This window comes from Xenopus tropicalis, chromosome 7 (assembly GCF_000004195.4).
Source record: "Xenopus tropicalis strain Nigerian chromosome 7, UCB_Xtro_10.0, whole genome shotgun sequence".
Classification (NCBI taxonomy): Eukaryota; Metazoa; Chordata; class Amphibia; order Anura; family Pipidae; genus Xenopus; species Xenopus tropicalis.
Window position 1 is genome coordinate 129985587 of NC_030683.2, and position 14651 is coordinate 130000237.

The following is a 14651-nucleotide window of genomic DNA, read 5'->3' on the forward strand; positions in this document are numbered from 1 at the left end:
CATATGCCATTCCTGAGCCCATATTGCTCCCAGCGCCATTCCTGAGCCCATATTGCTCCTGGCGCCATTCCTGAGCCCATATGCCATTCCTGAGCCCATATTGCTCCCAGCGCCATTCCTGAGCTCGTATTGCTCCCGGCGCCATTCCTGAGCCCGTATTGCTCCCGGCGCCATTCCTGAGCCCCTATTGCTCCCGGCGCCATTCCTGAGCCCATATTGCTCTCTGCGCCATTCCTGAGCCCATATTGCTCCCGGCGCCATTCCTGAGCCCCTATTGCTTCCCGGCGCCATTCCTGAACCCATATTGCTCCCGGCGCCATTCCTGAGCCCATATTGCTCCCGGCGCCATTCCTGAGCCCCTATTGCTCCCGGCGCCATTCCTGAGCCCATATTGCTCCCGGCGCCATTCCTGAGCCCATATTGCTCCCGGCGCCATTCCTGAGCCCATATTGCTCCCGGCGCCATTCCTGAGCCCATATTGCTCCCGGCACCATTCCTGAGCCCATATGCCATTCCTGAGCCCATATTGCTCCCAGCGCCATTCCTGAGCCCATATTGCTCCTGGCGCCATTCCTGAGCCCATATGCCATTCCTGAGCCCATATTGCTCCCAGCGCCATTCCTGAGCTCGTATTGCTCCCGGCGCCATTCCTGAGCCCGTATTGCTCCCGGCGCCATTCCTGAGCCCCTATTGCTCCCGGCGCCATTCCTGAGCCCATATTGCTCTCTGCGCCATTCCTGAGCCCATATTGCTCCCGGCGCCATTCCTGAGCCCCTATTGCTCCCGGCGCCATTCCTGAACCCATATTGCTCCCGGCGCCATTCCTGAGCCCATATTGCTCCCGGCGCCATTCCTGAGCCCATATTGCTCCTGGCGCCATTCCTGAGCCCATATGCCATTCCTGAGCCCATATTGCTCCCAGCGCCATTCCTGAGCTCGTATTGCTCCCGGCGCCATTCCTGAGCCCGTATTGCTCCCGGCGCCATTCCTGAGCCCGTATTGCTCCCGGCGCCATTCCTGAGCCCGTATTGCTCCCGGCGCCATTCCTGAGCCTGTATTGCTCCCGGCGCCATTCCTGAGCCCCTATTGCTCCCGGCGCCATTCCTGAGCCCATATTGCTCCCGGCGCCATTCCTGAGCTCGTATTGCTCCCGGCGCCATTCCTGAGCTCGTATTGCTCCCGGCGCCATTCCTGAGCCCCTATTGCTCCCGGCGCCATTCCTGAGCCCATATTGCTCCCGGCGCCATTCCTGAGCCCATATTGCTCCCGGCGCCATTCCTGAGCCCCTATTGCTCCCGGCGCCATTCCTGAGCCCCTATTGCTCCCGGCGCCTTTCCTGAGCCCATATTGCTCCCGGCGCCATTCCTGAGCCCATATTGCTCCCGGCGCCATTCCTGAGCCCATATTGCTCCTGGCGCCATTCCTGAGCCATATGCCATTCCTGAGCCCATATTGCTCCCAGCGCCATTCCTGAGCTCGTATTGCTCCCGGCGCCATTCCTGAGCCCGTATTGCTCCCGGCGCCATTCCTGAGCCAGTATTGCTCCCGGCGCCATTCCTGAGCCCCTATTGCTTCCCGGCGCCATTCCTGAGCCCCTATTGCTCCCGGCGCCATTCCTGAGCCCATATTGCTCCCGGCGCCATTCCTGAGCCCCTATTGCTCCCGGCGCCATTCCTGAGCCCATATTGCTCCCGGCGCCATTCCTGAGCTCGTATTGCTCCCGGCGCCATTCCTGAGCTCGTATTGCTCCCGGCGCCATTCCTGAGCCCATATTGCTCCCGGCGCCATTCCTGAGCTCGTATTGCTCCCGGCGCCATTCCTGAGCCCATATTGCTCCCGGCGCCATTCCTGGGCCCGTGGCGCTCACGGGGGGCTTCGTACTTACCCCCCTTATTGCTTCATCCTGACCCCCCCTATTGCTTCATCCTGACCCCCCCTATTGCTTCATCCTGACCCCCCCTATTGCTTCATCCTGACCCCCCCTATTGCTTCATCCTGACCCCCTATTGCTTCATACTGCCCCCCCTTATTGCTTCATCCTGCCCCTATTGCTTCATACTGACCCCCCCTATTGCTTCATACTGCCCCCCCTTATTGCTTCATCCTGCCCCCCCTATTGCTTCATCCTGCCCCCCCTATTGCTTCATACTGCCCCCCCTGTTGCTTCATACTGCCCCCCCTGTTGCTTCATACTGCGCCCCCCTATTGCTTCATACTGCGCCCCCCTATTGCTTCATACTGACCCCCCCTTATTGCTTTATACTGACCCCCTTATTGCTTTATACTGACCCCCCCTATTGCTTCATACTGCCCCCCTCCCCTTATTGCTTCGTACTGCCCCCCCTTATTGCTTCATACTGCCCCCCCTTATTGCTTCATACTGCCCCCTTATTGTTTCATACTGCCCCCCTCTACATCATACTAAAAGTTGATGAACATCCCCTTTAACCTGGGTGCCAGGGACCCCGTTAGTTTGTGAGGGTGCCCCCCTTCTCCCAGCAGTATCTGGGGGCTATATTACTGGGCTTGAGCCCCCCCCGATTGCCTATGTAGAATCCCTGCCAGAAAGCAAGAGGGAACTGCTGTGATTGTTCCAGAAAGGAAGTATCGCTCATTGCCTTGTATCCGTTTCATCTCAGCGAATGATGTGCGGCCCCTACGGACCGTGTTACTTTGCAGGGTTCCGGGGGGGGGGCAGTTTGTGGGTCACATCACACCTGGAGCTCTAATTTGCTCAGGAAATGACTGCAGAGAATGTGAGAGCTCAGAGCTGCCATATGGCCGAGCGTTCCAGGTGCGCCGCGTCCCTAATAAGCCCCCCACTCCCCCCCCCCCCCGGGCGCTGGGGGTTAGGCAGCTGCAGGGGATTTGCTTGGAAGTTCCTGCCATGAATAAACCATTGTGGATCTGTTGATGCGCCGGGGTCACCGGGGCTGTGGGAACCCAATGCCGCCGCGCCCACGCTAACTCCATTGTTTCCCAGAGAGATCCCTGCGTGTGGCCCCTGTTGGTCACGGGATTGTCTGCATTCAGGGGACCAGTCTGAGATGTTTGTCCTCAGCCCCCCATTGCGCTTCTTAAAGGGACAGTAGCTCCTAACAGCCCCCTAAGTTTGCTCATAGCCTGTACTGAGAGATACCATAAAACTATGGCACATAGGGATTCCCCTGTACTAAGCACAATTCAGCAGGAACAGCCCCCTAAGTTTGCTCATAGCCTGTACAGAGAGATACCATAAAACTATGGCACATAGGGATTCCCCTGTACTAAGCACAATTCAGCAGGAACAGCCCCCTAAGTTTGCTCATAGCCTGTACAGAGAGATACCATAAAACTATGGCACATAGGGATTCCCCTGTACTAAGCACAATTCAGCAGGAACAGCCCCCTAAGTTTGCTCATAGCCTGTACTGAGAGATACCATAAAACTATGGCACATAGGGATTCCCCTGTACTAAGCACAATTCAGCAGGAACAGCCCCCTAAGTTTGCTCATAGCCTGTACTGAGAGATCCCATAAAACTATGGCACATAGGTATTCCCCTGTACTAAGCACAATTCAGCAGGAACAGCCCCCTAAGTTTGCTCAAAGCCTGTACAGAGAGATACTATAAAACTATGGCACATAGGGATTCCCCTGTACTAAGCACAATTCAGCAGGAACAGCCCCCTAAGTTTGCTCATAGCCTGTACTGAGAGATCCCATAAAACTATGGCACATAGGGATTCCCCTGTACTAAGCACAATTCAGGAGGAACAGCCCCCTAAGTTTGCTCATAGCCTGTACAGAGAGATACCATAAAACTATGGCACATAGGGATTCCCCTGTACTAAGCACAATTCAGCAGGAACAGCCCCCTAAGTTTGCCCATAGCCTGTACAGAGAGATACCATAAAACTATGGCACATAGGGATTCCCCTGTACTAAGCACAATTCAGCAGGAACAGCCCCCTAAGTTTGCTCATAGCCTGTACAGAGAGATACCATAAAACTATGGCACATAGGGATTCCCCTGTACTAAGCACAATTCAGCAGGAACAGCCCCCTAAGTTTGCCCATAGCCTGTACAGAGAGATACCATAAAACTATGGCACATAGGGATTCCCCTGTACTAAGCACAATTCAGCAGGAACAGCCCCCTAAGTTTGCCCATAGCCTGTACAGAGAGATACCATAAAACTATGGCACATAGGGATTCCCCTGTACTAAGCACAATTCAGCAGGAACAGCCCCCTAAGTTTGCCCATAGCCTGTACAGAGAGATACCATAAAACTATGGCACATAGGGATTCCCCTGTACTAAGCACAATTCAGCAGGAACAGCCCCCTAAGTTTGCTCATAGCCTGTACAGAGAGATACCATAAAACTATGGCACATAGGGATTCCCCTGTACTAAGCACAATTCAGCAGGAACTTGGGGACAGGGTCCCTTTGAGCAGTAATTGCTCGGCCGTTCCCCCCAGACTCAGTGCATGTAGCAGTCTTCTTACTTTCCCTTTACCTACAGCCGTTTCTCATCACCCAGAAGACTCTCTCTCTGCTTCCCATGACCTTTGGGAGCCGCTAGAGACAGTGGGATAAAATAAGCCGGTGTTTCCTGCGCAAATGCCCCGGGGCTCCCGCTGGGAGAGAGTCACCTGCGCTTCTGCTGGACCGGCCCCCTGTGCGCCAGATGCCCCCGCTGCTTTGTGTTTGGCCCAATATGTCAGCAGGGACCCCACTTCCTCGCCTCCTAATAACACCTTCCAGTCTCTCCGCTGATTGGCTGCATGGCTCCCTGTATTACTCAGCCCAGGCTGAGCATAGAATGCATCGATTGTAAGCTCTTGTGCAGAACTGGGCAGCCTTTTGCCCCGAACTTAGGGTATATGGATAAACATAGGGTTTTGGATAAACTTTTCCCATGGTTCAAATGGCTGAGCAGCCTGTAGCTCTGAAGCCCTCATCGCTTACTATAGGTCGCCCCCTGCTGGCCACGTAAGTGCTAGCACCCTATAGGGGATATGGAAACTCGCTATAAATGTCAATAATTGTAATTATCACGGCAGTGGGTCCAGCTTCAGTAGCCGTCTGGGCCTGAGTTCTGCATTCTGGCAACTTCTGGGTTTATAAACCTGTATTCTCTCCTTTTATTACTTGCCCTTTGTGCTCTAATTAGAATTAATGCGCCGTTTCCCCTTTCTTTTTCAGACTGAACAACAGCTGGACTGTGCCTTGGATCTGATGAGGCGTCTCCCTCCCCAACAAATTGAGAAGAACCTCAGCGACCTCATTGATTTGGTAAGGAAACCCCCTACGTCCGGGCTCACCCGCGGCCAATAGGTGCGGCCGTGCCCCGCGGCGCTGGGATATTGCCGTTGGTTGCACCAGGGGACTCCAGGAGCGACACATTTCCTCTGGTGCAACCAACTGCCCCCGTGATGCAGCAGGAAGAAACGTTGGGCTGAAGAGCTGACTAATAACATAGCAAGGACTGAATGTGGCCCTTGGGCACCTCATGCTGAGATTCTAGTTGAAGGCGGAAGGGCCCCGGCAGGGCAATTAGAGGAGGCAGAGGGGTCAGCGTTCCATACGTAGTTATATCTCCTGATCTCAGCCCCCCGGCCCTCATTAGTGCGTACCCTTTGCCTCGGCCATTGTCCTCTTCCTGGGACCAGCAGGCTATTAATTAGAGCACATTAGCGGCCCCGTCACTCACATGATTTCCCATCCACGCTAACGACTGAGGCCGCTGTGGGGCCCCCATCAGTGATTTGTGTGCTCTCCTCGCTACAGTTCTACAGTAGTGTCATGGCTGCCAGCACCAGATACAGACATGTTTCCATTGCTGGAGGGGATCTCACCATCAGCATAGGAAGGGGTTCCTTACTGTAAGGGCAGTCAGGTTATGGGATTCCCTACCAAGAGAGGGGGAATGAGTGATTCATTGGGGTTGGGGAGGAAAGGGGATCTCACCATCAGCATAGGAAGGGGTTCCTTACTGTAAGGGCAGTCAGGTTATGGGATTCCCTACCAAGAGAGGGGGAATGAGTGATTCATTGGGGTTGGGGAGGAAAGGGGATCTCACCATCAGCATAGGAAGGGGTTCCTTACTGTAAGGGCAGTCAGGCTATGGGATTCCCTACCAAGAGAGGGGGAATGAGTGATTCATTGGGGGTGGGGAGGAAAGGGGATCTCACCATCAGCATAGGAAGGGGTTCCTTACTGTAAGGGCAGTCAGGTTATGGGATTCCCTACCAAGAGAGGGGGAATGAGTGATTCATTGGGGTTGGGGAGGAAAGGGGATCTCACCATCAGCATAGGAAGGGGTTCCTTACTGTAAGGGCAGTCAGGTTATGGGATTCCCTACCAAGAGAGGGGGAATGAGTGATTCATTGGGGGTGGGGAGGAAAGGGGATCTCACCATGAGCATAGGAAGGGGTTCCTTACTGTAAGGGCAGTCAGGTTATGGGATTCCCTAACAAGAGAGGGGGAATGAGTGATTCATTGGGGGTGGGGGGAAAGGGGATCTCACCATCAGCATAGGAAGGGGTTCCTTACTGTAAGGGCAGTCAGGGTATGGGGGCTGCCAGTACTATGGGGGTATATTATATACAGAGCCCCAGGGTGGAGGAGAGGTGCCCCCCAGTTCCCAGGATGATGAAGGTTCTGCAGTATCCGGGGGGGTAGGATGGGGGGGACTGTATAAAGGTAGCTGTTACCCCCTCTTTTCCCACCTGGCAGCCGTGACCCCTCGGTTGCCCCCGTGTGTAGGAGCCGGCCACCCCGGCAGGTATCCAGTTTCTGGGCAGACAAAGGCTGATATTCTTGTGTGAGGGGTTTGTGAGTTTAATTAAGTCTGTGTAGGGCCGGAGCCAAGTGCATTATGGGGGGGGGGGGCAGCGCGGGGGTCCCAGGTACAACAAGGGCGGCCCTGTTCCCAAATCTCTATCAGAATCTCATTAACTTCTTTCAATTTGTCTTCTCTTTGTGTTCTGCCTCCTCAGATGTCTCCCCGAGCCCCTTTGCTTTCAGTGCCGTTACCCCCCCCCCCGCGCGCGCAGCGTGCGTCCCATAGCCCACCTGTATTCACCCACACCCCTCTCCCTGTGGTACAAGTGGTATCACCTGTGTGGGCCCTGGCTGCCTGCACCAATATGGCCGCCGTGCTGCTTCCCAGGAAGGTGGAGCTCAGAGGCAGTTAGAGACCTTTTTAAAGGGCAGTGGTGCCAATTGTGTGCCATTTGCCTACATTAAATACTAGCCAGGCCCGATTCTCACTTGCTATGTTCCTTACCTGGGGTTCTGGTTCCGCCCGTAGGTACCCAGTCTGTGCGAAGATCTCCTGTCTTCTGTCGATCAGCCCCTGAAGATCGCTCGCGACAAAGTCGTGGGAAAGGACTACTTGCTGTGCGACTACAACAGAGATGGAGACTCCTACAGGTCAGTACTCGGACCCATAAGGAGAGCAGGGATGTATGGGCCCGCACCCCTGGTTCTGCTCATTATGAAACAAACCCATCAGTTTGGGCTTCTCTGGGTTTCCCTGTGGTCTCACCAGTCTCTCATTAAAAGGGATGAAATCTAAAATAAATGGAAATACTCTCACTCAGAGGCATCTCTGGGCACTTTGTATGGTGTCTGAGACTGTTGCAGTTTTAGACTGCTAATACCAGACTTGTGGCCCAGGAGTTGTCTCTGAATGAGAGTCAGTGACCCAACAACATCCGCACAGTCATGTAACCCCCGAGTCACTGGCAGTTACACATAACTATAAACCCAGTGAGAATGAGGGATGAATGGATATTGGGGAGTTGTATCAGGAGTCAGAACCAGCAGTGCAGGGAAGGGAAAGGGACAGACACAGTGACAGTTACACATAACTATAAACCCAGTGAGAATGAGGGATGAATGGATATTGGGGAGTTGTATCAGGAGTCAGAACCAGCGGTGCAGAGAAGGGAAAGGGACAGACACAGTGACAGTTACACATAACTATAAACCCAGTGAGAATGAGGGATGAATGGATATTGGGCAGTTGTATCAGGAGTCAGAACCAGCAGTGCAGGGAAGGGAAAGGGACAGACACAGTGACAGTTACACATAACTATAAACCCAGTGAGAATGAGGGATGAATGGATATTGGGCAGTTGTATCAGGAGTCAGAACCAGCAGTGCAGGGAAGGGAAAGGGACAGACACAGTGACAGTTACACATAACTATAAACCCAGTGAGAATGAGGGATGAATGGATATTGGGCAGTTGTATCAGGAGTCAGAACCAGCAGTGCAGGGAAGGGAAAGGGACAGACACAGTGACAGTTACACATAACTATAAACCCAGTGAGAATGAGGGATGAATGGATATTGGGGAGTTGTATCAGGAGTCAGAACCAGCAGTGCAGGGAAGGGAAAGGGACAGACACAGTGACAGTTACACATAACTATAAACCCAGTGAGAATGAGGAATGAATGGGTATTGGGGAGTTGTATCAGGAGTCAGAACCAGCAGTGCAGGGAAGGGAAAGGGACAGACACAGTGACAGTTACACATAACTATAAACCCAGTGAGAATAAGGAATGAATGGATATTGGGGAGTTGTATCAGGAGTCAGAACCAGCAGTGCAGGGAAGGAAAAGGGACAGACAGTGAGTAATGAGTGGGGGAAGTTGCTGGGAATGACATTGGAAGTGTTTGGGTTTAGTTCCCCTTTAGGTTCCAGGCAGAGCACAGAGCATGGTTCTTCATCCCTCTTGGTGCCCCCCTGCAGTGCCGGGGGGGCTGTGAGTGCGGCAGTGCCGGGGGCTGTGAGTGCGGCAGTGCCGGGGGGCTGTGAGTGCGGCAGTGCCGGGGGGCTGTGAGTGCGGCAGTGCCGGGGGGCTGTGAGTGCGGCAGTGCCGGGGGGCTGTGAGTGCGGCAGTGCCGGGGGGCTGTGAGTGCGGCAGTGCCGGGGGCCGGGGGGCTGTGAGTGCGGCAGTGCCGGGGGCGGAGTGCGGCAGGCGGGCCGGGGGGCTGTGAGTGCGGCAGTGCCGGGGGCCGGGGGGCTGTGAGTGCGGCAGTGCCGGGGGCCGGGGGGCTGTGAGTGCGGCAGTGCCGGGGGGGCTGTGAGGGTGCGGGGCAGTGCCGGGGGGGCTGTGAGTGCGGCAGTGCCGGGGGGCTGTGAGTGCGGCAGTGCCGGGGGCCGGGGGCTGTGAGTGCGGCAGTGCCGGGGGCCGGGGGGCTGTGAGTGCGGCAGTGCCGGGGGCCGGGGGGCTGTGAGTGCGGCAGTGCCGGGGGCCGGGGGGCTGTGAGTGCGGCAGTGCCGGGGGGCTGTGAGTGCGGCAGTGCCGGGGGGCTGTGAGTGCGGCAGTGCCGGGGGGCTGTGAGTGCGGCAGTGCCGGGGGCTGGGGGGCTGTGAGTGCGGCAGTGCCGGGGGGCTGTGAGTGCGGGGGTACCGGTACCACAGGGGAGGATTAGCTCATGTTCATACTCAGTAGAAGGTTCTGGCACAGGGTGCAACTCCCTGCAGCTGCCGGTAGGATGGGGGTCGGGACCCCATGACTGTATTGTGCCGGGGGGGGGGACTCCTGGGTTCTGTTACTGATGTCAGATGCTCTCTAACTGCCCCTCGTCCCCAGGTCACCGTGGAGCAATAAATACGACCCCCCCTTGGAAGATGGAGCCATGCCGTCGGCCCGCCTGCGCAAGCTGGAGGTGGAAGCCAATAATGCCTTCGACCAGTACCGAGACCTGTAAGTTGTCCCTCCTTCTGCGTCTAACGGGGGGGGGGGGGGATTCAGCTGGGGGGTCTGTGCATTGTACTTATATATGGGGGGGGGGGGGGGGGACTGTACCTGCGTACTTCTGTCTGACTGCATCTGTGTGTGTCTGATGCAGTCAGACAGATAAACACAGACACACACAGATGCAGTCAGACAGACACACACAGATGCAGTCAGACAGACACACACAGATGCAGTCAGACAGACACACACAGATGCAGTCATACAGTGTGTCTGTGTGCATCTGTCTGACTGCATCTGTGTGCGTCTGTCTGACTGCATCTGTGTGCATCTGTCTGACTGCATCTGTGTGTTTGTGTGTGTGTGTCTGTGTGTGTATCTGTCTGACTGTATCTGTGTGCGTCTTTCTGTGCATCTGTGTGTGTGTGTGTCTGTCTGACTGCATCTGTGTGTGTCTGTCTGCATCTGTGTGTGTGTGTGTCTGTGTGTGTCTGTCTGACTGCATCTGTGTGTGTCTGTCTGCATCTGTGTGTGTGTGTGTGTCTGTCTGACTGCATCTGTGTGTGTCTGTCTGCATCTGTGTGTGTGTGTGTGTCTGTCTGACTGCATCTGTGTGAGTCTGTCTGACTGCGTCTGTGTGTGTCTGTCTGACTGCATCTGTGTGTGTGTCTGTCTGACGGCATCTGTGTGTGTGTCTGTATCTGTCTGACTGCGTCTGTGTGTGTCTGTCTGACGGCATCTGTGTGTGTGTCTGTCTGACGGCATCTGTGTGTGTGTCTGTGTGTGTGTGTCTGTCTGACGGCATCTGTGTGTGTGTCTGTCTGTCTGACTGCATCTGTGTGTGTGTTTGTCTGACTGCATCTGTGTGTGTGTGTGTGTGTTTGTCTGACTGCATCTGTGTGTGTGTGTGTGTGTGTGTCTGACTGCATCTGTGTGTGTGTCTGACTGCATCTGTGTGTGTGTGTGTGTGTGTCTGACTGCATCTGTGTGTGTGTGTGTGTGTCTGACTGCATCTGTGTGTGTGTGTGTGTGTCTGACTGCATCTGTGTGTGTGTGGGGGGGGGAGATGCTGATTAAACCCAGATCTCTTTGTTCTGGGCTGTGCCCCAGGGTAACATATAAAGTTGGACTCGGCTGCGGCACCGACACGGTGATGTCAGGATACAGTCAGTGCCGAGCCAGCCCGGCTTTGTACCCCTCGTAGCCCCCCAAATGGTCAGATAAACAACTGCCCCCTGCCAGTGACAAGCCCCAGGCCTGGGGGCTCCTTCCTACCAACATGGACTGGAACTGTGGGGGCTGTATCCAGTATTTATTATGTTGGGGGTGTAGAACGCAGGCTGGTGCTGCCATACTGTTAAGCCCAATGTTCCAGTAGCAGGGGGTTGTAGTTCAGCAATAGCCAGAGAGGCACAGGGCAGGGACAAGGGGCATAGGGCTTGGCAGGGCTACTAAGCATACCATCTAACTGGGAATCATGGGAAATGTGACTGACAGGCCACAGATTGCAGGTTTTTGCCCTAATGCCCCTGTGGCGGATTGGGTCAGGGAGACATGGGGTAATTCAGTGCACATATCATTGGCTAAGGGGCAATAAAATGTTGCTGCTTCTCACTGATGGGGGCGCTGTGCTGTATGAGGGGGATTAGGAGTCAAGCTGTACCTATTGTGTAGCCCACAGCAGCCAATCAGATATTAGGGTTATCAATCAGATTCTAATGGACTGATGAGAGGAAACTGCTGATTGGTTGCCATGGGTTACCAGGCAGATTATAAATAAAAGTGGGAAGTGTAATGATTTGCTGTATCAGCACAGACTGTGACCCTGCTTGGCCTATGGGAGAGTCTGTGCGGTACAGTGTGCGGGGGGGGGAGAACTGACAGTGCGGGGGGGGTACTGTATCTCATTCCCCTGTGGGTGCCAGCTGGCTTGGCGCACGTGCTGGGTGCTGCTGGCACCGGGGCGCTGCACCTGCGTATCCCAGATTGCATTGCACCCTGGCGCCACCTCCGGGTGTGTCGATTATACTCCAGCCCCATAGGGGGGGCACTAGGAATCAAACTCCCCCTCTCTCGTTTGGCTGCACTGAGATAATTTCTGCCCTTTCTGCCCCCAACGTTCCACCCTGTTTAGGTGGAGACTGAACTGTCATTTCCTATAAGTTACTGAGTCATCCGGCTATTTACGTGCCGCCACGGAGTCAGAACCAGCAGTGCAGGGAAGGGAAAGGGACAGACACAGTGACAGTTACACATAACTATAAACCCAGTGAGAATGAGGAATGAATGGATATTGGGGAGTTGTATCAGGAGTCAGAACCAGCAGTGCAGGGAAGGGAAAGGGACAGACACAGTGACAGTTACACATAACTATAAACCCAGTGAGAATGAGGAATGAATGGGTATTGGGGAGTTGTATCAGGAGTCAGAACCAGCAGTGCAGGGAAGGGAAAGGGACAGACACAGTGACAGTTACACATAACTATAAACCCAGTGAGAATGAGGAATGAATGGGTATTGGGGAGTTGTATCAGGAGTCAGAACCAGCAGTGCAGGGAAGGGAAAGGGACAGACACAGTGACAGTTACACATAACTATAAACCCAGTGAGAATGAGGAATGAATGGGTATTGGGGAGTTGTATCAGGAGTCAGAACCAGCAGTGCAGGAAGGGAAAGGGACAGACACAGTGACAGTTACACATAACTATAAACCCAGTGAGAATGAGGGATGAATGGATATTGGGGAGTTGTATCAGGAGTCAGAACCAGCAGTGCAGGGAAGGGAAAGGGACAGACACAGTGACAGTTACACATAACTATAAACCCAGTGAGAATGAGGAATGAATGGATATTGGGGAGTTGTATCAGGAGTCAGAACCAGCAGTGCAGGGAAGGGAAAGGGACAGACACAGTGACAGTTACACATAACTATAAACCCAGTGAGAATGAGGAATGAATGGGTATTGGGGAGTTGTATCAGGAGTCAGAACCAGCAGTGCAGGGAAGGGAAAGGGACAGACACAGTGACAGTTACACATAACTATAAACCCAGTGAGAATGAGGAATGAATGGATATTGGGGAGTTGTATCAGGAGTCAGAACCAGCAGTGCAGGGAAGGGAAAGGGACAGACACAGTGACAGTTACACATAACTATAAACCCAGTGAGAATGAGGAATGAATGGGTATTGGGGAGTTGTATCAGGAGTCAGAACCAGCAGTGCAGGGAAGGGAAAGGGACAGACACAGTGACAGTTACACATAACTATAAACCCAGTGAGAATGAGGAATGAATGGATATTGGGGAGTTGTATCAGGAGTCAGAACCAGCAGTGCAGGGAAGGGAAAGGGACAGACACAGTGACAGTTACACATAACTATAAACCCAGTGAGAATGAGGAATGAATGGGTATTGGGGAGTTGTATCAGGAGTCAGAACCAGCAGTGCAGGGAAGGGAAAGGGACAGACACAGTGACAGTTACAGAGTGACAGATGATAGTTTGGGTTTATATGCCCTTTAATAAGCCGTATGATTGGATAGTGTGGGTGAGACTGCTGCAGCAGACAGGGAGTTAATATCCAGCTCTGAGCAGATGTTGAACAGCGCGGAGCTTATAGGGGATTCTGGGATTTGTAGTTGAATAGCAGCCGCCCTGCAGTGTGAGTGGGGGTGCCAGGGCTGTGTGGGACCAGGCAGGAAGGGGTGCAGGGGGGGCGGAGTTTGCCATGTGTTTGCTGTTAGTGGGGGGGGGGGCTCAGCTGGGTACAGACATCAGTTTAGCACATTCCTCAAATACCCATAAAAGCCCTTATGTAAAAACTCATCAGCCTTAACCACATCAAACAGCTGCAACCGCCTCTCAATCCCCTCACCTCCTGCCCCCTGCTGGTAGCAGTTTGTAATGCACCCATTGGCTGGTAGGAGGGTAATACACAGTGCAAGCTCCCAGCTCCCCCTGCTGGTAGCAGTATGTAATGCACCCATTGGCTTGTAGGAGGGTAATACACAGTGCAGTCTCCCAGCTCCCCCTGCTGGTAGCAGTATATGTAATGCACTTATTGGCACATAAAGGTCTAAGAGGCCAGTACCAATTTATTTCCCAACACCACCTTCTGGCAACTGCATGTAATGCAGCCAGTGGTGGAGGGGAGGGCAATACACAGGGAGCTCTACTACCCCCTCCTGCTGGCAACTACATGCGTTCCAGTTTGCATCACATTTGCCCCCCCTCCCCGCAGGTATTTTGAAGGGGGCGTGTCTTCCGTGTACCTCTGGGACCTGGACCATGGCTTCGCAGGAGTGATCCTTATCAAGAAAGCCGGGGACGGCTCCAAAAAGATCAAGGGATGCTGGGACTCCATCCACGTGGTTGAGGTTCAGGTAAGAGCCACGAGCTGAGCAATATCCTTAGGGCCACAAGCGGGGGGTGAGCTGCCAGGTGTTCAGCACAATGCAGTGAGGAATGGGCCCCGTGCGTGACTGCTCCTCGTTTAGGGGCCGCTCTGCTAATAAGGAAAAGCAATGGCCCTGGGGGGTTGGGGGGGCGTATAATTTGTTTCTAAATTCCTGAACATTTTGTTGTTGTGTTTTTACCTTGGGCTACGGCTGCCTGAGCGTCTCCCGAGCGTTTAACCCTTTCTCCCCTTAACCCTGTCCCCCCCAGGAGAAATCCAGCGGCCGCACCGCCCATTACAAACTCACCTCCACCGTCATGCTGTGGCTGCAGACGAACAAGACCGGATCGGGAACCATGAACCTGGGCGGAAGCCTGACCCGACAGGTACTGTACAGTGGCCTACTCTCAGCAGCTTTCCAATTGGTCTTCATTGAACCGACGTTAATACATCCCTATGGCTTGGGACAGAGTGGGAGGGAATGTGGCGAATGTTCTATGTAACTGCCCCGTGGGGGTCATTCCCCGGGCTCTGTAAGAACAATCTAGAACC

At 54.1% G+C, this 14651-nt stretch overlaps 1 protein-coding gene across 2 annotated transcripts in view; it reads left to right on the forward strand.

Annotated features, from left to right (window-relative positions):
* The window catches only part of capzb (capping actin protein of muscle Z-line subunit beta), a 30611-nt gene that overhangs the window by 12868 nt on the left and 3092 nt on the right, over nt 1-14651 (forward strand). For both annotated transcript variants that reach the window (XM_031905677.1, XM_031905678.1), the window contains exons 2-6: nt 5193-5282; nt 7303-7424; nt 9599-9712; nt 13944-14085; nt 14369-14485. In XM_031905677.1, the coding sequence (XP_031761537.1) occupies nt 5193-5282; nt 7303-7424; nt 9599-9712; nt 13944-14085; nt 14369-14485 (585 nt within the window). The remainder of the gene's footprint in view (nt 1-5192; nt 5283-7302; nt 7425-9598; nt 9713-13943; nt 14086-14368; nt 14486-14651) is intronic.